The sequence below is a fragment of the Salarias fasciatus genome, chromosome 12 (assembly GCF_902148845.1).
Source record: "Salarias fasciatus chromosome 12, fSalaFa1.1, whole genome shotgun sequence".
NCBI classification, from domain to species: domain Eukaryota; kingdom Metazoa; phylum Chordata; class Actinopteri; order Blenniiformes; family Blenniidae; genus Salarias; species Salarias fasciatus.
Genome location: NC_043756.1, coordinates 4,791,637 through 4,816,002, shown reverse-complemented (window position 1 = coordinate 4,816,002; position 24,366 = coordinate 4,791,637). Strand labels below are relative to the sequence as shown.

Sequence of the window (24,366 nt, the reverse complement as noted above, 5' to 3'; positions counted from 1 at the left end):
AAGTTACAAGTAGTTGATTTGCCGAGTAGGGCGGGTAGAGGTTTGCTTTACATGTTTGATGCTTGACATGTTTGAACGTAGCTTGAAGATAAGACGGGAGGCTGACCTGTGAGAACGCAATCCAAGCATCCCGAATGCCACAAGTTACAGATAATTAAACCGCTGAAGGGCTGATTAGAGGCAGCGAGACAAGAAATCAATGAAACATTGCCAGACTAAGTGTGTCTGATTGTTTACATACCTGGAACTGGGAAGAGGGGGAGGGGAGGGGAGGGGATGGAAGGAAGAGGGAGAGAAATGACTGCCATTTTATGTCTGGGTTTGAGGTGAACAAGATAGAGATCAACTCCAGATGGCTGCAGTCAGAGGGCTCGGGGCTCCGGGGACGCCACTGCCTCGCAATCCATCGCTCACCCAGACACAGACACTCCATTACTCCGGCTCTGAACCGGGATTAAATCCCATCCCGGGCCTGATTGTCTTTCCTCCTCTCCTCTGGCGTGTTGACATTGGCCTCGGCGGGCCGAGCCGGCGGCTCTACCTGACGGTTCGCCGCGAATCACGACCCGGGCTCGTGGTTCCTGGAGGATTAACCCGAGTGAGTCACAAGTGATCTGAGGGCAGATGATTGCAGCGAGCCCTGAGAGACGTCTGGCTGTTTAAAGAGTGTTTGCACAGTTGTCCCAGCGTCGCGATAAGCACTGCGACGGCTCATAATCAGCGCTGGGTTGTTGAGTAACACTTTGCTTATATGAGTGTCTTATCTGGGTTTGGCTACACATTATACGACTGCGTGTTTACATTTTAATGTTGCAGTGTGTGTCCTTGTGATATTTACCGTGTGTGTTGGTTGCTCAAGGGCAGGCAGAGTTCAGCCTGGTGTCAGCTTCACTCCGGTGACGGCCACATGGCACGGCCCAGATCACAGTTTTGATCACAAGACGACGATGAAGACTTATCATTGTTCGGTCTTCATGAGATTTCATATCTCTGTGGAAGATCTCTAGGGTTTTTTTTTTTTTTTTTTCTATTTTTTATGAATATATTTTACACTTGCGGTCTTGTGCTGGATTTGCCAGTCACGTAGAAACTCGCACTGAAAGAGAATCCCTGTGAATTTAAGCTTTCTGTCACTTCCAATGAATTTCATTATGAAAAGAACTTAACAAACGTGAACTCATCAAACCGATGTTATTGTTCATGTTGGACTGTGAGCCTGACTCATGTAGCAGAAGCAACGTCAGCAAGCACAATAGTGTTTATGAGCAGATCCCACGACCATCACTCACAGGTCAAAACAACTAAATAGTGGCACCTGCGGTTGAATTGGTTGGTTAAAACTTGTTGGAAACTTTTATTTTTTTTGCTGTATTAGCTGCTCTTTGATTCAAACCGAACTCTTCACCCCAGTAACTTCGGGCTTTTCTGCCAGACTCGTCTGTTTCCGTGTATAAATGTGAAATGAAATCAGTCTCTATTGAGCAGTAAACTCAGAATGTGGTGATAAATGTGCTGACACCTCAGGATGTTTATCCTCAAAACAATAAAACCCACACCTCTCATTCTGGACTTCCTGGCTTCTGTCTCAATATTTCACTGAAGGTTATTTAGATAGAAATCATATGATCTTGCTTAGTGTACAACGTTACGACTAATACTAAGTGAAGTGAAAAACACTTCATATCCCTGCGATAATGTGTTAGATGCAGGAAAAATAAGCAAACTCATTTGACAATGACAAGACTAAAACCTGCCACAAGGAACATTTATCCGAAGTAAACAAGTAACAGTTGTGCATTTTAATTGATTTGTTTCCAGAAGAGTTTTTATACAGTAATTGTCACAGTTTCTGATGATGGATTTTAGAGAGCGAGCGGAAAAATCACTTATACAAGGTCATACGCTTTAACCCGACCCTACAAACCATCCCTGCAGCCAGCAGCAGCACCAGCGTTTCATTATACAGTCTGAAGTACACACTGAGTTGTATCTTGTTCGCCAAAAGCTATTTAGAGCAGTTTTTTTTTTTTTTCGTTAAAGTTTAAATTGTTTTATTGTCGGTGTGTAAAAATACAGTAAACACACTGTACTTACAGTTATTGATTGCACATTTTGGAGTTGATATTCGACAGTGAAACTTCTACCGCTTAGTTTAACTGTGTAATGTCTGAAATTATAGCAGAAATAACTCCTCAGGTAAAGCCAGATGCAGATTTCGATATCATATATATATTTGTCTGCACTTCCCCGCACCTTATAAAAGACAGACGCACACAACGATGAATATTTATGCGTCCGTTTATTCTGTGTGCATTATTGATTGTACCAAAATATCCCTCCAAGAGGATCTCATTAAGGCAGGAAATTAGTCAAAGCTAATAACGCTCATAGTTGGGGAAAAAAAGCGTTTTTGAACATCATTCCAGATTTCTCTTCTCTCGTCTCGCCGTTGCTGAAGTTCATAAACTGCGCCGTGAATACGTTCATTAGAATTAGTATTTCCTCAAACTGAGTTGACTGGAGAAATTGTGTGTGATTAAATATTAGCTTGAATATAATTAGCATTTATTAGCCAACCCTGCTATGGCAGATAATGAAAATCTTAATGAAATGCTTTGTTGAATTTTACGTCAGGGGGGGTTTGAATTTTCTTCATTCTTTCCCTCGCTGATTTGCATATAACATGCCTGAGCTCAAAGTACAATAAACATTTATTTATTATATTAATAATGTAGCAGCTGCTCCGGCGACTGTGGCGTCTCAGAATCGGGCCGACTGATTGAGACGGCGTTTTCGAGTCTGTCTGCCTCGTGCTGCAGCCTACAGTTAGTTTAATGGGCTCCTCAGTCTGGCGGAGCTATTACCAAATCCAGCACAGACCATTAGGCCGCATGGGCTTAATTGCACATTAATTGGATAATTAGTCCTGCACTTTGTTTTCTCCCCATTTTCTCAAATCTTCTGCCTGGTTTCGGCGTGCAGTCGGTCATTCGGTAGATTTCCCTTTTGTCATTATGATTTTTCTTTTTCTTTTTCTTTTTTTTTTTCCTTTCCACAGCACGGGGAGAGGATATAGTAGTCTGTGCCGTCGTCACGCAACTGGAAACTTGCCGTGGGGAGTGGTTGCTCGTCGTGGGTGGGAGGCCAAGGCTGAGAGGATTGATGGAGCCCTAGGTTGTCTTCCTCCTGTGCTGTCATGTTGACCCACAATGCACGCTGTGTTTGTGTCTCTGCCAGCGCAGAGCCCAGGAAGAGGCATGCATAGTTAAATAGGCAACAACTCTCCCAGTCCGCAAGGTGCATTATTTATGAACTTTTTAAAGAGATTTTATTCATCCCTTCCTCGTATTTCTCCTCGCCATTATTGTCTGCGCTTCAGGCGTGTGCCTCGGCGCTCTCAGATTGCTGCCATTAAACCTGGGGAGCCATCTGATGGAGTTATCAAAGTAAATGTTTGGCACATTTGATAGCATTTGAAATATCCTCCTGTAATAAAGCTCTCCGGGGAGAACGAGGGGACAGGCTTTTCATGCAAATCGCCGGTTTTCTGATATCACACGGTGTGGAAATATTCACATTTGTCTCCGCGCTGTCAACAAAATACGCGCGGCGCCTCCCGACGTGGAGGTGGATGTTGGGCTGGATGGGAGGCGGAGGAGCGGCGCTCGCTATATGACGCCGCGCCAGACAGCTCGTAATGAAATCATTATCTTAAATTTACAAGCAATGAATCTGCCGAGCCGCGGCTTCGGTTCAGAGTGATTTTTATCGCGCGTATGGTTAACATATGGACGCCAGACAATTAGAGAAACGAGAAGAACGCATAAAGTGATATATTCACTCGGGAACGTAAAGATTTTTAATGTTGTGTTGTGTGTTCCTCCATGTGTGCAGCAGCATTTTTGTGAACGGGGGCTGGAAATCTGTGAGTCCTCCCGCCTTAACGAGCGAAGCGTCGCCGTCCTCCTCCAGACCCTGATCGGTCTCCCGCTGATCACACCAGTTAAAGCTCAGTCCTTTATTATTCCCAGAAGAAGCAGCAGCCGCTTTTGTCTCCCTGCTAATAATAGCCGTAAAGAGTGATCATCCCAAAGTGTTAAAACGCTCCCTATAAACATTGGTCTGTTTTCGTTTTGTTTATTATTCATCTCGTCCAATTACCATTCTAAAGGGGGGAGTGTTTCTTGCCAGGCGCGGAGGGAATAGGAGATTAAAAGGCAATGAGGAAACATCTGTGTCTCTGCTTTGCCACAAATCTGCATCTCATTCCTACCGCTGGCATTCAAATAGACAGCGCCTACAATGCAGGGAGGAAAGTAAAACGCCAAGGCGCATAGGGCTAGCGAACAGAGGGAAGGGTTACCATAGAAACACATACCTCACATGGGTTTATGGGCTGCATCCTATCACATGCTATCAGGAATTACCATAAATCTTCTGGCAGCGAGGGCGGTGGTTAAGGTGCACCTCAGCGGTGAATGACAATGTGTTGATCGCTGCATATCAGGAGAGATGCGCCCCGGCTCTTTAAATCAAGAGGAAAATGGCATCAGATTTAGCTTGTGACAATAGAAAGATGGAGAGTGCCTCTAATGCATTTCCTTTCATGAGCCGGTGTGCAAACAGATATTGAAAATCAGAAAGGAGGCGCTCGCCGCTTCCCCCCGTACATCCGCGTGATTGTGGAGATGAATGATTGCAAAATCAAAACTTAGCAGAAGGCATAATGCGCCTTAGAGCCGTACATTTACGGCTGATAATCTTTGACTGGGTGTCACCGCGCTTATTCCGCCGGCTCGCCGCGCAGCTGTCTGCGCCGAGCCGCAGCCAGCAGTGAGAATTGTGTCAGAGCGCAGTGGTACATCAGTGTAATTTCCACAAATGGCATCTTTCCCCGAGCTCCCATCCTCTCGACCTCTGGCGCAGAGCGACGACACTGAGAGCATTATCAGATGTGTTTGAGCAGCTCCCGTCAGCGCGACCCCGGTGGGCGGCGCAGATATCGAGTGAACTTTTCTGCATGGCTCCCTGATATTAACGCAATCTCCCCGCCTTATTACCATGGGAACATTTCACAGAGTATTAGACTTAATAAATGACTTTTTCCTTGGCTTCCATCTCTCTCCTTCTTTGCCATTTTTCTCCCCCGTTCGCTCCCGCCCTGCTCCCCTCGTCCTCCCTGCTCCTGAGCCGATAACCCGACCTCCCCAGGGGCCCGGCCTCCATAATCGCGTCAGTTCATGGCCCTCTTATTCCAGCAGAATTGCTTAATTGGTATGTGTTCTACATAACTGTTGGAGTATTAGACTCACAAATGAAGGTTAGAACCTCAGTGCTTGTAATCGACTGAAAGAAATTGATTTGTGCTCAGCTGCCCTTCTGGGACGAGACTTTATGGTTCTCTGAAGAAATGAAGCTTTTATAATTGTGTGTTCTTTCCCCCCTCTCCTCTCCGGTTCCTCTCTCTCTCTCTCTCTCTCTCTCTCTCTCTTTCTCATTTCCTCTGTGCTAACTGCTTTGTTGACATTCATCAGAAGGCAGCAACTTAAAGGTGATATGTCTGGTCTTGCGTGTTGCGGTGCATTACGCAGCCCGCCGCCGTCTGTGGATCCTGTTCCTCCTCGCGGTTCCGTGCCCCGTCTGCGGAAATCTGATTGCATTATGTGCGATCATGCAGCAGGCGTGAAGCACCATCATATTAACCAGACCTGATCAACATAAATCGTCTTAGGATTGATCTCCCGGTGCTGTAAGGTTTCACGTCGATGGCTCGGTGTGTGTGATTAACACGGGGCTTGTCGGGTAACTCGATTGCTGGGCGGTCAGGTTCTCAGAGCGCGTGGATGCTAATGTCATAACCGGCGCACTCAAGGTTTAACTCCTGGCTTCCGAGACCTTTACTGCATGTCGTTCCTCACGTTTCTTTTTTTTTGTGTGTGTGTGTGTCTCTGCCGTAAATATCAAGCAGAGTGGGGAAAATGAAAAAAGGCTCAGTCACAGCTTTGAAGCAACACGACCGGAGAGGTCAGCGGGAAGAATTACACGAATGCCGGTCCATTGTGTTGTTTAATAGAAACACCAGGACACGTGCAGGCAGAGATTTGGCTTTTGTGATTATTGTTCTTTCATACATGGGTCTGGAAGGTGGAAAATCTTGTGTTAAGGCTGAGCTTTGAGTTTCCTGGGTGCAAACATGTGACTTCCTCTCTCCCACATCCACAATGAGTCAAAATAATTACAAAAAAAGCCAATAAGCTCCTTTTTTTATTATTGAAGCATAGAAACATGCATAGTGTATTTGTGCAAAACATCGCTGAAGTACTTTTTCCTGAATGAGACCATTAATCTTTAACTGTCAGTAACGTTAACCGGTAGTTCCAAGCGTTTCGTACGTTTAAGGCTTTGTTTTGGTTTCGTTTGTTTATAAAACGTTTTGAAAATGATGTCCGTTTACATGAAAGTGGCAGAAACGCTGAAAACGATGCAGTTAGCATGCTGGGGAACAAGTTGTCACTGTTGATTGTTTTTCAGAGAACAGCATTCAAAATGGAGCAACGGCCGAGTTGGACTTTCAAGAAGTAGCATTCTCAGTGACTCTGGGCACGGCTGTCGTTTGAACAGACAACTGGAACACGATTAACGTTTTCCGTTTTCACCTAAAAATGTTGTGTAAACTTTGAATGTTTGATTGTAAGTAACACTGTTACTTATAAACAGGGGATTTCAAAGACGAGTTGATACAACCAACACCATAATGCCAATGACATTTGATCCCTTATTGTAATAATAATATTGTGATAAGATGTTACATGGATTGAAATAGGGTGAAAAACATCTTCCTGCATGAAATAACTGCAGTCAATAATGTAACAATACATCACTTGGGCTGCATTTCTGCTGGTTTTGTGCAATTTGCTTATCAAAACTCGGTAGTGAGTTGAGCAATGCTCTCAATCATGATTACAAAAAATGATTTCACTGTTTCAGCTGAAAGGTCATTTGAATGCTTCAGAGTGAAAGCGGTCCATTTAATTAAAGATACAGGAAACAGCACAGACTGAATTAAACAAACTCCTTCCTGCTAAAGTGGCGAGGAGGAAGCGGCGTGGACTCCCCAGCCCGTCTCTCCTGCAGCGCCGCGCCGCTGCCGCTGCCTTATGCATGACAAGTCGCTCTGACTTAGCTGACCGTAGATTATTTATGCCTGCTTTCCAGGTGGGCAGACTCAGATGTGCTTAGTGCAGAGGTTTGCTCAACGCAAAATCACATTTCACGCTTGCGCTAATGTCACCCGGCGAATGAAGAGGAGTGAGAACTGGCAGGTGGTGTTTACAAATGAGAACACCCTGAACCGCCAGCCGCCCTGACACCAGATGCTGATTTGATTATGGGGTGCCATGTAAGAGTGTATGAATGTATGTAGCAGGCGAGGTGGTGCATTCAAAGTCGATTAAGTGAAACAGAGATGAGTGTCACTTTTATATTTTCTATTTTGTCCAAATGGAGGTGTCAGTGCAGAAATTGATGAAAGCCTTTCATAACATGGGAGTGGTTTGAGGGAGAGAGGGAGCGTGTTTGCTCACTTTGGAAAAACATTTGCTAAATTAGATCATGTTTGGTGGGGTTTTTTTTTCTTCTTCTTCTCGAGGCTCATTCTTGCTTGTGTAGATGCTTATTTTAGAGTTTTAGGTGTGATTGCGTTGCTTTAGGTGCCATCTGCTTCTGTTGAGATAAGTTTTGCCAACAAATGTACACGAGTGACGTCCTTTGATGTTTCCGCTACCGAGCGAGTTAAACTAAAACAAAGAAACCTGAACGTCGGGCGCATGTTATTATGACAGCGTGTTAACGGTCGGAATATAAATTCTTCTACACAGTCTTTTGTGAACTTTTCAGAAAGTCTGTCTGCTTTTGCAGGAATTCAGGAACTTCAGGAACCTGCATCCATATGACTGTCTCTGATTATCTGTCCACACCTTTACCAGTTCAAACTGAAGCTCGTAGCACCAAGACATTGCACATTCAGGTTATCGCAAATGAAACGGCGCAAAAGCAAAGTTTTTTTTTCCGCCTTTTTCTGATCCTTATATTTCATGAATGGCCTTGTTCCTGTTTTCATAGCCGGAAGAGTTCCACACATGGCAGTCCTACGAGTGTGAACGTGCATTTTCCTCTCTGACCTGATCATTTTGGTGCAACTGTGCAGGGCATTCATTCGTTTCTTCAGCAAATGCTGCAATAAATGTCTTCTGCACAATAAATACTGATCCCTTGACATGAGAATTTAGCCTAAAATAGGCTCGTTTGGTGTCAGAACTATTCATATTTTTGGATCAATCAGGAGCCCATTAGTGCAGACACATTTTTCACAACATACTGAATAAAGTGAAGAACCAACTCTTCAGCTATTTACAAGACACCTGGCAGTTTAAACATTTTCCCCTGCTGCTAGTTTGGAATATAAAACACAGAGTCATCACTGAACGCCCACAGTTCAGGCCTTCTTATGTGACTCTTTTATACTTTAGTGAAAGGGTCTTGCTTACCATTTGTTTTTGTGAATTTGCCAACAATTGACCTGAAACTGAGACAGTGCTTGGGTTATATTAGCAGGGTCCTGTTGTCATGTGACGTGATATCTAATAAAAACTAAAAAACTTCCCGTCGTAGTGAGCACAAATGAATGACAGATGCTGACAGGAAGTGATCGGACTAAAATGTGCGTTTGCTGATCATAATCACCGTAATACTTGCATTTAGAATAAAACGTTGACGGCATGATGCAGCAAACTGAAATATAAATTCGATGTGGAAGAAAGAAGCCACTTCAGAAGTGTTTTTTTTAGGAAAAGTGGACATCATGCACTTTTTTTTTTCGACCACAGTAGAAAATGCAGTCCATGTGAAAGTGGCGTCCAGTGGTGAGTTGTAAAAATGCTCGACACGTCCCAGAACTAGGTGCTCTCTCTGCGCTGACATTTCCTATTCTTCCATCCTAGGTAATTGCTAGCAGATGCAAATTGAGCTTTGACAGCCTGTAGCAGCAGTACCACTCAAATCCAACCCCCTAATCAACTCTGTGTGATTTAACGGTGCATCCTAAGTATTAGTATTCCAGAGCCGGATCCCTCTTGGATCCCGGCTAGGATTATCCAAGCTCTTAACATCTTAGCTAAGCTGGTTAACACCTGTTTTTATTGACATCTGAACACCATCCTCAGCGCCTTGTCTGCCGTGGTTTTAAGAGATCTTCTCTTGCTCTCTCCAGTAGGCTCGTGGCTCCTCTCGTCTGAGCTCCAGCCCACATAAATGGCTGTTTTTCCCACCACAATCATTGGTAGCAGGTCAGCAGCTTTACGCCGGAGCTTAGGAGTTAAATCCACACATTTACATTCTCACCAGCATCCTTATTGAACCGCTAATTGTGAAACAGTTCCTTTAAAGGCAAGCTGCTTAGAGATCGGCATGCATCCCTTGTTCTGAGCTTGGTCTCGTGAACTCTAGAGTTTTTTTTTTTTTTTGCAGGCCCAAGTGTCGACATGAGCTGGAGTTTCAGGAATCCCCTACTTTACTATGCATTCTTGCTCAAATGCTTTTATGGTAATTTGCAAGAGGAAGAAGAAAAGAGCCTCTTTTTATGTGTTTATGTGGCATAACATTTCCACTAGGGCCCATGTTTGCCCTGGAGTAACTGATGCAATATTCTATAAAACTCATTTAATCTGCCGGTACAGCCGGAGGGATTGTAGTTAGCAGCGGCTGTGCAGACCCCGAGCAGCCCTCAGACTTCTGAATGTGTCTCTTTCAGAGTACTGCCAAGGTCAGAGAGGGAAACTCTGAAGAATGTCCCAGGATTTGTCTAAATCATGAGGTATGGATCCTCTTAAGCGTTGCAGGCATTAAAGCTGAGCCCTATCAATGATTCCATTAACCTAAATTCCAAGCCAGGCTTCACATCATGACCATATTAACCCCTTGGATTTTACCAAGCTCTTGATCCATCACTGTTTAGACAGGAATGAGCGGTCACTCACATTTGTCTGGCTACCAGCTCTGCTTCCTGCCCCAGTCTGGGGAATTATCTGTAATTTGACCCCACGTTTATCTCCGGCTTTCATGTTTCCACATGTTTTCTTGTTTTTATTTCTTTTTCCGTTCATTTTCTTCAACCCCGTTAACAGTAATGGGAGCTGATTGGGCCCATCGCAGCGGCGATGTGAGATGACAAAGTATTTAGTGTGAACGCCGACAGAATTCTAATCTGCTGACTTTTTTTTTTTTTTTTTCTTACCTTTCCTCAATGAACAATAATAATTCCAGGCTAACGGTGCCGGAACAAGCAGAGAAGAGAAAGAAACAAGTGTCTTCCTTCATTAGGACAAAGGGAGGGTGAGCAGGAGAGCGTCTGACAAGCCAGTAACGCCTCATTGTCCCTGATCTCAAGTTTCATAAATTTCCACGGCTCTCGTTAAAGGACGTGTCGCTGCTGTCACCAGGCGCTAACTCGTTATCTCCTCCACGCCGTAAAACGCTGTAATTAACATTCAACAACTGTAACCGATCCAGCATTCCTCCTCTCTAGCCGCTAATTGCCACACTATTGTGCCTGCTCATAAGTGGGCCTTTTGTGTGTGTGTGTGCTTGTGGGTACACATTTCCGTGGTTCATTTTGATTGTAAATAGAGGTGCGAAAAAGCGGCTCATCCCGGCTCAGAGGTGAGCCGTCTTCCCGATACTTTTCTTGCAGGAGTCATCGAGTTTATACTTCAGTCAGGAGTACTTCTTTTGAGGGAATAGTTTCTCTATTTTTTTTTTTGCAGACTGGACATTTTAAATGCCTTCCGTCAAAGTGCGAAATTAACGCTTTGTCGACAGATGCTTTTAGTCGACTCCTCACGGGTAACGCAACCCGTACTTTAACCGTATTGGAGGGCCCATTTGTTGAAAGAACAATTACTGTAATTACAAATTTCACAGCGATGCCTGTCTGTGGTTGTGAGGATACCAAGTGTGCTATTATTTAAGGAAATGCTCCGTTCGCCTATCAGCCATGCATGAGAACGCCTAAATCATATCCTCTATTCCATCAGCGGCAGCCACCAGTTTGGAGCGTATTGCTGTCACACTGCAAAGTTGACTTCTCTTAGTGCTTTATTTTTTTTTTTTCCTCCCTTTCTCTCCCATTCAGAGCATCGGGTTTTCTTTCATACTTTCTGGTAGTCACCCGGTCAGCTCTGTTTCACCAGGAAATGTTTTTGTTTTCCCCTCAACTGCTCCTGTCCGACCTCGCCAGAGCAGCAGCCATCACAACAAGGCCTTATGAATAATTAGTCTGGGTCAACTGATACTCTCCGGCTCCACACACACACACACACACACACACCGCTGTCATCCAGCCTGGCTGCGCCGGCCAAAAGCCAATGAACTGTGTGCATTTCTGCCCAATTGAATCAGTTGAAGTTGATGCAGCTCGTATTATTGGAAGGTAACTGGCGAGATGTAAGCCGATACGGCGTCTCGGCCGAGCGCGGAGCCGGAGAGAGGCCGCCGAGTTAGCCGGGTCGCGTCGCAGAGGCCACGTCTGGAAGCCGCCACGGTGGTCCGTCACAGATACGCCGTCGCCCGGCGCTTTATCTGTACGTCGCCGGCCCTGCGTTTCGTTCTCCGGGGATTAGAGCGATGCCAGGCTAAGGTTTCCGGGAGCCAAGACGGCCCCGGGAGGACAAACAAAACCAAATGGTTGCATAGTGTTTCTTGTCCCGGTTTCATGTTCGGGTCAAAGGAGATGTAGTGCAGGTGTCTGGGGATTCGGAGCGGCATAAAGGGCCTGATTGTCAGACATAACGTACTGGCCTGGCGTCGACCAGATTATGTTAAAATGGAGACATTTTTACATAACAGTGAAGATCTTATCAAGGAATGATGTCATGACAAGCGTCCAAAGCAATTTCATGTCTTGATCAATGACGGTTTTACCAAGTGAAACTCTATGATGACAGTGACCTTTTAAGTAAAACTTTAAGGGTTAAAGGTCACTTGTAAACATTCTTATAGTGCTCAAATGTTTTATTGACCTCGCATGTTAAATGATAAAGAGCAGGCCGGTTGCATTTCAGTCCAGGGGTCACATTCATGTTGAGTAGACGGGAAAAGTAGTCTCTGAATAACCGTCAAATTTCAATTCTAAAGTTTTTCTATGTTGTTACGCAAAGTATGTGATGAAAAGGGTTATAGTTTTGCAAGAACAGAAAAATACTACCAAAAAAGTGACTCCAATCTCAACTCTATAGAAAATGTTAATGATACTAACCCATTTCGACCACAAGGCAGTAACTTTACTTTATCTTCCTCCTCTCAAGCTTTCTCTCTTTTTCTTTCCGTTGAATGTGTGTCACAAGCTCGAGAAAGCTAAATGTGAGTGTCTGCCTGGCAGGTCTGTGCTTCAGTTTGTGTTGGGCTGTGGTTTAACCTCGTACATATATATCCGGCTCTCGGAGCAGCTCACTGCACCTATTGTGGTTTCTCATGTTTGCACAATAGACGTGCAGGTTGTGGCTTTTCTCACATCTTCACAACGGCTCACCACCAACAAAACTGCTGTAACTGCAGAGTTCTGAGCGCTCCCCGCCTCGCCTGCCTCTGTTTTTATTAGTTCTTCGGAAAATCGCACGTAAAACACGTATTACGCAGCTCTCTCTCTCTTTTTTTGTTGCTTTTGAACTGACCCCAAAAAACACAAGAAAAAAATAACAAGTGTGCGTTGACTGCGTTGCCCTCAGAGTCAGGCCATGGAAGGACTCTGCTCTTTTTTTAAAGATTGTTGTTAGTTTTATATCCCAAGGCGTGATGAAGTATCAATGTCAGCTGATGTGTGGTGAAGACATATAAAGTCATGCCTTTGACGGCGCTAAACTGTGTGATTAATTAATTTCCATGTTCACGTCGGCCAACAACATCAGCACGACTGTAGTCTCCAGACTTTGTTGATTGGACATAGATATGGAAAACATTATCTGGCTGTGATGACTTTGAATGGATAGTAAAGATACTGGCTGGATACTGTTGGAGCAGAAAAATACCCTGTTCGCTTGTGCCATGAACAAAGGGAAATCCATTCTCCTCGCTGGCTCGCAGAGAACACGGACAGCGTATATGAGGCAAAGTGTCATCTTGTGAATGTTTTTTTATTAGATTGCTTAAAGATAAATCTAAATTTAATTTGGGCTAAAGCAAAGAACACTATCGGCCATTAACCGAGGGTGTCTTATGACTGGGTTGACGTACTTCGCTCATCAGTCTTGTGCTTTTACTCTGCAGATCCAGCTCGGTGACTGGGCCGAGCGCAGGAGCAGGGTAATTTGAAAAGCTTCTGCGGTCCCTGTTCGGTTCATGAACTTGGGCGTCCCACCTCCATCCTTCCTTTTTCAGCTCCTGGAAGTACAACTATATTAGTGTCTCCCGGAGAGCGTCAAGCAAGTCTGCTGCTTCTGTTTACAGGCTATTCAATCACTCTAAGTACTAGTGGCAGACTGATTTTCTTGGAAACACATTTGCCACGGTCCCCCCTGGCTCCTTACATGCAAGGTATTTATCATATGAAAATTTGGAACTGTCTGACTCGCTGTTTTACTAGCCTTGTCCTAGAGCCGGGACTGGTAAAACACTGTAATATATGCACTGCAGTCAAAACGCAACATAAAAATATCCCTGACTACTGCGAGATTTACACTCTGTCACCGGGATGCGGTTACTTTTACAGCACCGTTGCACTGGAGATAACATCTAACAGCTTACAAGCAGTCTACGGGTAAAAATGGCTCGTTTGTTTTTATTTGTATTTTCGGTTAACTTTGACACAGAGAAATCGGTTGGGTGCTTTAACAATCTCGATCAGCGAAGTTGCTTGGGTGTTGCCACAGATACAGCAACGTGCCACCACATTTAACCGTGTGCACGTGTGTGCATGCATGTGCATGCATGTGTGCACCGCCGACCTCAAACCTGGCGACGGCCCCTATTAACAGCTGGTTTTCTGCCAGTTTTTCTGCAAGGCCATGAAAAAAATTAGCTGAGCTGTTTGGTGGCTTGTAGCGCCCTAATATACAGTAACATTAAGCAGGGTGACCGAGCGCGGGCAAGATTGATGACTGTTGTCTATCCACCTGCTTTGCGTGTTTTTTGCATGAGGTTCTTGTTCTCAAGGTCTTAGGTCAGAGGTCGCATTCGTAAACTGACATATATAGAGCTATTTTCACACCACATTTAGCTCATTCTTCCTGCTTAAACAGAGGGTCAGGCGCTTCTAATATTAGTCCTATGTAGGTTATGGAATGAAGATCTAGTGCATCCATTAAGAAGTACAGTTTTCCCTTTAGTCTGTCACTGTTGTGCCATTTCAACCTAAATGTCACTTTAAGTCATTACTGAACTCTGATAAATGGTCAACCTTCAAGGCATCCGAGTAATAAACAACATACGGAGGACTGAGTGTCAGCATGTTTTTAATCAGGCCCGCTTTCCACACACCGTTCAGGTTTTTCTCTTTTCCCCTCATCTGGCTGCCTCTGACCTGTCTGTTTACCCAGCATCCTCCTCTGTAATGAGGAGCATTCGCTCATCAGCCATGTTTAAACTGCAGACAGGATTAACTCGGCTAAACACTTAATGCACATGCACAGTCACCCCATGCTCTGTTTGCTTTTTCCAGGACGTGGATCGACAAGCGGCTCTGTTAGGCTTTTCTCTCTCTCTCTCTCTTTCTCTCTCTCTCTCTCTCTCTCTCTCTCTCTCTCTCTCTCTCTCTCTCCCTCTCTCTCTCTCTCGCTCGTTCTTTGTCTCTCCGGGCTCCCCAGGCCTGCCGCCTCCTCTTCCCTCGTCCTCATTTCGCCTGAATTAATTGAGTTCTCATTTTTGTGAGAAAGCTCACAGGAGGGCCGTGTGAGAAGAGAGGGAAGAGTGATGGAAAGAATCAGAGAAACAGAGGGGGATCGGTGACAAAAGCCTCGAAGGCGCAGCCCTCCCCGGGGTCGGCCGTCACCGAGGGACGCGCCGGCCGCTGCGCGGCGGCGCGTATTTTTACCCTTTAAACAGTCTTCGCTCGGCACTTTAGGGAAAACACCCTGAGGCCGACGGTCGGGGTCAGGAAGATTCTTTAACCCCTGATACACGGGAGCTTTGAGCTTTACGTGAGGCTTTTGTGTGTGTAAAGCTAAAACTGGACAAAGAGAAACAGCTTCTGTTGAAATTATCCAATTACTGGTAAATGCTGTTTTTACATAACACACAAACATGGAAAGCCTAAGGGCCTGATCTACTTTAAAAAAGAAAAAAAAAAAAAAAAAAGATGTGGAAACTGGTTTACTGAGAGACTGCAGTCAGGATTGTGCCTGACAAACGTGCAAAGTAACACAAACCGCTGATTCATTTAGTTCGTATTCATAAACGCCACTGGGAGGACGTTATGCTGGTACATTAACTAGAAACATGCGATGTGACTGAGGCCTCATTTACACAACGTTGTTCCAAGTGACTTTATCTTTAATGGTCATTTCAGAAAAAGTTCATGTTTAAAGAGCAGCGTTTTCAAAACGATGTCCGTTTACACGGAAATGGCTGAAATGATGCAGTTTTGATGTTTGGCCACTCGCACATGTGAAGAGTTATTTGCTAACACCTGAGCGTTTACAGAAAGTTGTGTTTTTTTTCCCATTTGCAATGTCAGTTTTGGAAAACCTCCACCTTGGGAGTCGTTGTCAAAAAGTTGCATTTTCAGTGGTGCCGACGCCAAGCACCATAAACAGACAATCGAACGTTTGCATTTTCACTTGAAAGCGTTGTCATATGAACAGGGCCTTACAACACTAGAAAACATTTACATTGTTTATGATCGTGTCTATTTTTGATGTTTGAAAGGAAATTCTAAATCGGCTCAGTCTGCTGGACAGCATTTCCTCAAGCGGACCCACACAGAAATGATTTGCAGGCTCTCTTCTGCTGCTCTTTTGCCTCACAGATTTGACCCTGTGACTTATCCCATATTGTCTTTTTCTGTTTTGACCTTTTGGCCAGATTCAGATTTATCTGCTGCGCCGCTCCAATATGTTTGATCATGTCCTCCACCAACATGTCGGGCTCCGTGTTATCACGATTCATTTTGAGCGTGTGAGGACTGAACGCCCATCCAATTACTTCCTGGTGAACTCAAACAAACGAACATGGAAGCAGCCAGATCACTGTCATATAAACCAGGTCCAAAGCATCTGAAACCTTCTGTTCATTGCTCCTGTTTGCACATGAGGACATATTGTCATTATTCCATTTGATTACTCAAACCAAAACTGAGAAGTGTTTGGGTGAGTGTGCAATTTAGCTTGGTACAGGATCTCAGTAAATCAGGCCCGGTGTTTTACAGGCTGTTAGACATGAAGCTGGCAAACTCAATAACTCTCAGACTGCATGACATGGAAACCAAGCTGATACTTTATTCAGGAGAAAGTAATTTTTCAATAGCGCCATTCTCTCCAAACGCATCGCATTGTGCCGGGTAGGCCGTGACATGTGACTCTGCCGCAAAGCAAATGGATGCCAGAGCAGTAAATATGTGACCCCAGGAGTGAGTGGTGTTATCGCCATGGAGACGACCCACAAACGGGATGCGATATTATATTTTGCCTTTGTTGTTTTGCAAATATTAGAGATTCAAACAGCAGACGTGATGCGCACCCTTGGACTCTACCTTGGCCTGAACCCTTTCAATTATGAACCGTTACAACTTCTTCCCTTGCAATATTCATGCGCAGGCAGAGAACTCCCTCAGATGTCTTAGGTTGCTGTAAGTTGAGATAAACACTTGCAGGGTTGTTACAGCCAATCGCTCGCCTCTATTCCTCAATGTCACTGCCTTAGCACTCAATAATTCAAAGCTTGGCGGTAATGAGCTCCCCGTAGGCCCTGTCCCCGAGGAGCCTCCCCACTGCGCCTTCACTGTAATGTAGTTATATCTCATGTCAGCTTTCAAATCAATTACATTTCTATCTGATGGCTATGTAATTGCGCCTGATTGAGTTTTTGGCACCCCAGCCAAGTGTGTGTGGTTCCCAAACTCCAGCCAGTCAAAACAGGAAGCTTCATCAAATGAAACTGTATTTCATCCTGATTGAGGCTGTTTGCATGATAAGCACAACTGTAATTATGATAATAATAACAATAGCAATCTGTGTTTTCTCAGCTTTGTTATTTTTTCTCCCCTCGCTCTCCAGATGAATTTTTGCCCCAAGGACCATGAACAACATTTACTTTGCTCAAGATGCAAAGCCTGATTTGATTGTTTGTAGCACGTGCAATTTAGAAGATTAAACGCAAACCATTATACGTTTGTATAAATCCAAGTGTCTGGAGTTCCAGTTTGTTGGAATGCAGCAGAGTTTGTTTTTTCTTTTTTTCTTTTTTTTTTTTTCTGCAGGACTGCATGCCGCACTGCATCCGCCGGTATTTGTGTGTTGCTTTTGATTTTGAAGTCTAATGTGCGGCATGCCATCGCCAACAGAAGTCATACTCCCTGTTGGAACAGTGCCAAGAAATAACAAGATAAACTTCTTATCTCCAGCAACTGGCTGACAGCTAAGGTCAGAGTAATGCGCTGGTATATCGTCAGACCTTCTGGGGCTGGATTTTATTTTCCAATTGATTTCTGGACGGACTGACGGATGGATGTTTAACAGAAGGGTGACAACGGGCGATGACCGGATGTGTAGACGGGGAGGTGAACGCGCACATGAGTGGACGGACAAGTGGGAGTGGAGGGACGGACGAACGGACACACAGACGGCTGACGAGACCGATAGAGACATGAATTGACGGAGGAGCGGACATACGGATGGATAGATGGATCAACACATACATGCCTGGGTGGACGGAGGAATTCTCTAATGGAGTGGTATTGAGATAGATGAGGGGGAGGATGCTGTGGTTAGGTGCATCAGCAACTAAATAGTGATGAATTGTGGCCACTGTCAGCAGCGCTAAGGATAACAGACATGGCAAAGCAGCCCGGCTCATCCATAATCAGTAGACAGACATGATTGTCTCCATGCCAGAGAACTTCTCCAGAAATAGAGAGCCAGGAGTATCCACCAATCTGTGTTTCTATCCCCATTTTATCATCCTTTTTTCTTTTTATATCCCCTTACTCTTGGTGATCTTGCCCTTTAAATCTCTTCACTTGTATTATTCCCTCCTCATTTCTCTTCTGAAGGCCCTGTGTCGCCCTGTCTGTCTCTCTCGCTCCATCCGACTCTGTCTTTTGTGTTAACAGCCTCCCATTTTTTTTTTTTTTTTTGCAGTGGGGGAGCCACCGGGTGCACATCTACAATCTTGCCTTTCATTTCATGGCTTCTGGAAATGGATGTTTTACTGCCTTCATTAAGGCATGCAGCAGTCAGCGCAGTGTTTTCCCTCTGAAGTTTAGCTCCATGAACCTCGCCATTAGAGGACATTATGGCCCCAGATTTCAGGGCACAGTGGAACACTGTATAATTTGATTAGTGTTATTAATCAAGTGGAATACTGCTCCTTTCGCCTCCGTCTCCCTCTCGTCCTCCTCCTCCTCCTCCTCCTTTTTGCCATTTCACTTCTGCTTTCAAATTCTTCAGACGTTGCCGTCTCTCTTCCTCCTCCCCTCGTCCGTGTAGCTCTACAACACACATGCAGTGAATGTGACAAAAGGTCCAAGTGCTTCCCTTTTAAAAACAATGATTTACCACTTGTTTTTTTTTTTTTTTTTTTTTTCCTGCCCCTGTACAAGCCGCCGCCCCGGCCCCCTCTGAGTCACGCACCCCCGTCTCTTTACCCAGGACATAAATCAATTGAGATGAAAGTTCCATAATTGTGCTTGCTGGGAGGGATTTGAGCAAAATTGCACTATGAATTTTTTAAAGGGAATTTTTACTAGCTGTTCAGCGAGACTTGGGCGGCGGAGGAAGGTGAGGCCATGAGGATTTATGGGCCTGGATTCTTCATTACTGAAGTAATTTTCCTGCAAATGATAGTGCAGCACCCTGGAGGGGGGGAGCGCTGCCCGCCTGGGAGAGTACAAACCTGCTTAATCTCTCGTGGAGAGAGAGCAGCTCACAGCGCTAATATCATCTGTAAGGGACTGAGGCTCCATTTGTTCACATCTAACCTGCAGCCGGTGTATTTGTGATTCATAGTAATTGATTGCTCAGATTTGTTCCAAGAGTGGCTTTACGAGTTGATTTCATTACCAGGGATAGTTTTGCTCAAACTGCAACCTAATATGCCGTTTATGATAATCAGTTCAGCCATTGTTAAATTTCAATGTGATTGCTGTAATCGTCGGAGCTCGATAGGTGTGCTAGCATCTGCGGCCGCTGAGATGTCATGTGATTTGTCTTTTTTTTTCATGTCTGTGCTTGACTTCATGTTGTCTGTCTGTGGATTGTCTGTTTTAAGCTGTCGTAATGTTTGTCCAGCAAGGGATTCTGCCTTTCTCTCTGCCTTTGCTCTTTCCCTCTTTCCTTCTTCGTTTTAACCACTTCTCAGTCCAATATGGCTGACGCTCTGTCTCCATCTCTTTAGGTGCAGCCAGCAGCAGTGGCCCTCCTCAAGGTTAGTGCGTCCATGATGCCAGGTCTCATTCTGTATACTGCCTGCTGTCCAGTCAATTTTACAGCTCAGTAGCCTGAGAAGCAGAGGGGCTAAATCTACTGCAAAGAGGAGAAAGTATGGAGCGAGAGAGAGAGAGAGAGAGAGCGAGAGAGATACAAAATTATTGTGCACCCTGTCTCCAGCTGAAGTGGCTCTCATTCCAGGCACACTAACAACCCGGGACAATTAGTCACTTCTCACTAGGTCAGACCTGAGACTCGCTAACAGGCCAAAATGAGGCGAGGAGTGGAGGAGCCACTAGCATGGCTAAGCACTGCGGCTCCAGGAGCGGCTCAGTGGAAAGAATGGCAACTTAGGGATGAAATTATTCTGCTGGTGTTCTGCTGCAACAATCTGTTCAGGACGTCTGCGCAACACTGACATAGAAATAGGATTATGGGACATGGCGCTAGGATTAATACACTGATAAGTCATAAAGTCAGAATGTGTCTGTGTATCAGTTATTGTTTTTGTTTTATGTGCAAATGCGTCACTGATCATGCCATGCTCAAAGGACAGCTACTGATTTTCAACACATTGTGCAGACATACAAAGACAGCCGTCTGTTGAATTTTGTCCATCTAAAATAGTTTATGACCAAAGATGAGCCCCGAAGCTGCAGCCGCCGAATGTTCCTGGACAAAAGTGAACCGTGACTAAGGTGGGTGGTGCGTGGAGGATCAGGGGGTGGAAAGAGAGAAAAGTTTGTCCTGGGTCCTCCGCGGAGACGCAGCGTGACCAATTGAGGTGAAGGGGATGAATGAGGCCATTCACTGGGCCTAATGAAAGAGCTCCTGCTGGGCCTTGAATGAGGGTGGGCCCATCTGCACCACATAGGCGTGCACAAACCAGTGACCTCGAAAATTACCCAGGAAGCACTTTGGGACAGTAACCCCAGCAACAGGCTGGGGTTTGCATGGTAACCAAGCGCTTCAATCAGTGCCTGGCAGCTTCTTAAACACAACAAATTTTCTCTGTGTATTGAAAGAAGTCCGTGTAAAATCAACTTCGAGGACCCCCCCCCCCCCCACCTCTTTTTTTTCCTTTTCCTTAAACGTGCTATAAAACTGTCAGTGACCGTCTCAAGCTCATCGAGCAACTTTCAGCTGTTTTGATTACTTCGATTTAAAGACACAAAGGCCTTTTTGGCGGAGCTGCACGTGTTTAGATGTTGACTCTCTATAGGATTTGCAGGATGTAGGTTAATTAGGTTTATGCGATTTATAGTAACAGGTTTAGGAGGCTTTGAAACTGATCTGATTAGAAAGATTACTGATAAGAAGCGCGATTCCCTCAACACCCCCGGGGACTGGACATTAAGTTTACAAGCTTCTTCAAGGATCTGGTTCATTGGGCTTTATCTGTGTTATTTGGTTTAATATATTCAGTCTTGATGAGCCGGAGGCATGCAGGTCATTGAAGTTCCATTCCCGTCTCCGTTCCCTCATGGAACTTTTGACAGCGTGAAATGACAATCCGCCCCTGCACGCATCTACCACGTCAAAAAGTAATGAGATTGTGCTGCTGGAAATATCACTACAAAGCATCAGGCCTGCACTCGGGTCTGACTGCACCTTCAAACAGCGCTGCCTGCCAGCTCGCCTGCCTCGCCTGCCTGCTGCAAAAAGAAGCGAACAAAAACAATCAGAATCAGAGACAGAGAAACGGCAAGGGAAGCTCCCCACGCTGAGACAAACGAACACGCCAGAGCCTTTCATCCTGAGAGTGATTAGCCATCCGAAACGTTTTAAAACCCCACTTTGAGTGTGTTCCTCAAACGAAAGAGTTCCATTGAGGAGTGGCGGTGAGATGTTTCTCGCTGGGAAGCGCCAGTGATCTAGTCTCTAATTGTGGCGTCGCTGACAAGGCTGGTGTGGCTGGGAGCTTTTTAAGCGGGGCTTTTTGCTATGCTCTTGTTCCCTTCCTGTCAGATCCACCACCAAAGGCACCAGGGAACAAAAGGGCCCCTCAGATTCGGTTCTTACATCCATCTGCCTATTTCTTTGTGCATAAACACAGGCCTAATTTAACACACTAATAATCCCTGATGCTAGCCTAATGTGACCAAAACTTACAATAGTTTTTTTTCAAATGTGGCATTTGGTGTCAGATATGTTGAAAAGTCCGACATAGTTTTCTGCAATCTGTGTAATTCCCGCCGTTGTCTCTCTTAAGTTCTTTCATGTGTCGCTGATCAGATTCGTAGCTCGAGAAAAGATGTGAAGACTCCGCAACACATTGGCAATACTGTTACCCTTCGTCTGCGGTGCAGCGGGAACAAAGTCACGTTCAAGGTCTTTGAGCGGCGTTCAGCAGAGCCGGTAGGAGCCTCCCCAGTTTGGCACGGAAAACTTTCCTCAACGTGTTCGGCTCAGACCGTCGAAGGTTCGAGAGGCGGTTTGAAGAATCAAAGATCCGGTGACGGCACGGGGAGCAGAGGGGAGGAGAAGGGGAAAGAAAAGAAAAGAGAAAGAGGAGAGGAGTTAAACCCCGCCTCATAAAAATCAGTATTATAACAACATTAATTGATGCTGCTGAGTGCCATATGTGGCGCCATATGGAATCGCTGCCCCAGAGGCCTGCTATAATAGACAGCCCGCAGTGGTGCACACAACTTGGCACATTTACAAACAAGGGACGTCCCATTAATATCAGCCACACAGACTGAGCAGGAGACAGGGAGGGAGAGGGAGGGGGGGAGGGAGGGAGAGGACAGGAAAACAAGCACAAGCTATTTCTCATTTTTTTTCTTTTTTTTTTTAATTATTTAATTTATGTTTAGTTTCTGTCTTCAGAGCTCTATTTACTACCAGGTCTCTGTTGTAATTTCTTCCAAATTAGCAGACAGATTATACGTGCATATCTGTATCTCCGCTCCTTTCACTCCCACAGTTCCTTAATTACAGTAATAAATGGTCCCTCCCTTCTGGGCTGATCAGACCGCCCTCTGTCCGCCCAACTGTCACTCCCACCACAGATGCCCAGTGGTCCTTTCCACGCGCACACACACACGTAGACACACACATAGACACACACACACACACACACACACACACTTCAGCAGGTGAAGTGATTCATGGCACCTTGACAAAAGTGGCGTGAACGAGCTCTGTTTAACCTCTCCGAGCCTAATGGCGGGGCAGCTGTTATTTACTGCTGCTGTCTCCTCGCCGTGCACGGCGCCGGACGCGTCTCGCGGTGCATCACGCCCCGCGTTACAGACTGTATTCAGGTGGGCTCAGCTATTAGCGTGCGCTCATGATAGAATTGTTTCAACAAATGATCTCACTGGACCGAGGGTGTCAAACACGCTTTAGTTCAGGGTTCTGATTTCCTCTGCAGTGGGCCGGACTGTTACAACGGCGCCATAATAACCTCTGAATTTAAGTTTGACGGGCCTGCACGAGTAGTTTTTAACTTAATGCAAAAAAGTATAATTTCATCGTTTAATAATTTCTCGGTATATTGGTAATCAGTGTCAGGTTTCCATCTCTGTAATCCAAAAACAAATCTTGTGAATCCTTAAACATCCCCAAAAGTAGTCAATAACTGAAAATATTGGGGAAAACAAAGACCAGACTTTTGAAAATTCAGTGAGAATCAGGTACGATTTCTGAAATTTAAGACATTTGGGCTCATAAATCTCTGCATCTGTTGGTTTTGTTGCAGGAATTCCTCATGCGTGAGTCAAGGCGATCTCCAGACATTCGCGTTTCTTCTGTTGTGAACCCCTATAGGCCCCCATACATCCCACAATGCTCCTCTGCCTCTTCAGACGCGCTCCGAGCGGGGAGGGAGAGAGCGGCGCCCTCATGAAACAGAGTTGTCAGCCATTCTGTTGAATTTCATAGAATGTGAGGCAAAACAAGAACAGTGTACAGCTGTTTCCTCCCTGACACAGAGGGAGGCAGATGAAGAGCAAAAAGAGGGAAGAGAGAAAGAGGGAGGGAGGAAGAGCGAGAGCGGGAGAACTCTCCGCTCTGTGATGTGCACTGATGTAGCTGCAGCTCTAGGTCAAACGCTGCCAGTGTTTTGTGTTCATCTTCGTCTCGTCTCCCCAGTGCTCCTCTAAATTATTCACAGCCTGAAGTGTGCAATGTGGCTGCCTCCTTCTTTCCTCTCCCTCTCTCTTTTTTCTTAACCCCCATCCCTTCCTTTCTCTTTCTCTCTCTCTCTCTCTCTCATGTGACGGCTTGTTTCAGAATCCCCTCAACCCATCCCACATCCACTCATCTCCCATCACCCACCCAGCTTTCATTACTGACTTCATCTCTCACACTCCTACTTTCATCCCTTCTCATCTCCTGCTTGATTCTCCCGACTGCCAGACTAGAGCCAGCCGAGTCTTTTAGAGACGGGAGGCCGCCAGCTGTTAGCATCAGCTCCTCAGTAGCGGCTCCTCTCCCCTTCTATTTTACTGCCTCTCTCGCCCTCCCTAATTTCCGATCCAAGCTGCACTGGTTGAGCTGATAGTCTGCTGTTTCCTTCTCTCTCTCTCTCTCTCTTTTTTTTTTCTCTTTTCTCTCGAATCTTGATTACCAGTGAACTTTTTGCTCTTTTATTATATTTCTGTGAGCTGTGAGATAGATCCCGGAGACCATGCCAGATCCTCAGGCCAGCCAGTGTCGCTGATTAAAGATGTCCCCATCAGTCATTTCAGCCTTAAGTGACTGCCGGTCCGGTGGAGATGGAGGGAGCGGC

General features: G+C 45.3%; 1 protein-coding gene across 11 annotated transcripts in view; it reads left to right on the top strand.

Moving 5' to 3' along the window:
* Positions 1 to 24,366, top strand: part of fbrsl1 (fibrosin-like 1) — a 298,333-nt gene that overhangs the window by 175,348 nt on the left and 98,619 nt on the right. For 8 of the 11 annotated variants that reach the window (XM_030104195.1, XM_030104188.1, XM_030104193.1 and 5 more), the window contains exons 5-6: positions 9,809 to 9,871; positions 19,597 to 19,626. The exons of 1 other annotated variant lie outside the window; for it this stretch is intronic. In XM_030104195.1, coding sequence (XP_029960055.1) covers positions 9,809 to 9,871; positions 19,597 to 19,626 — 93 coding nt within the window. The remainder of the gene's footprint in view (positions 1 to 9,808; positions 9,872 to 19,596; positions 19,627 to 24,366) is intronic. 2 more of the 11 variants (XM_030104190.1, XM_030104189.1) reach the window with 2 other exon arrangements.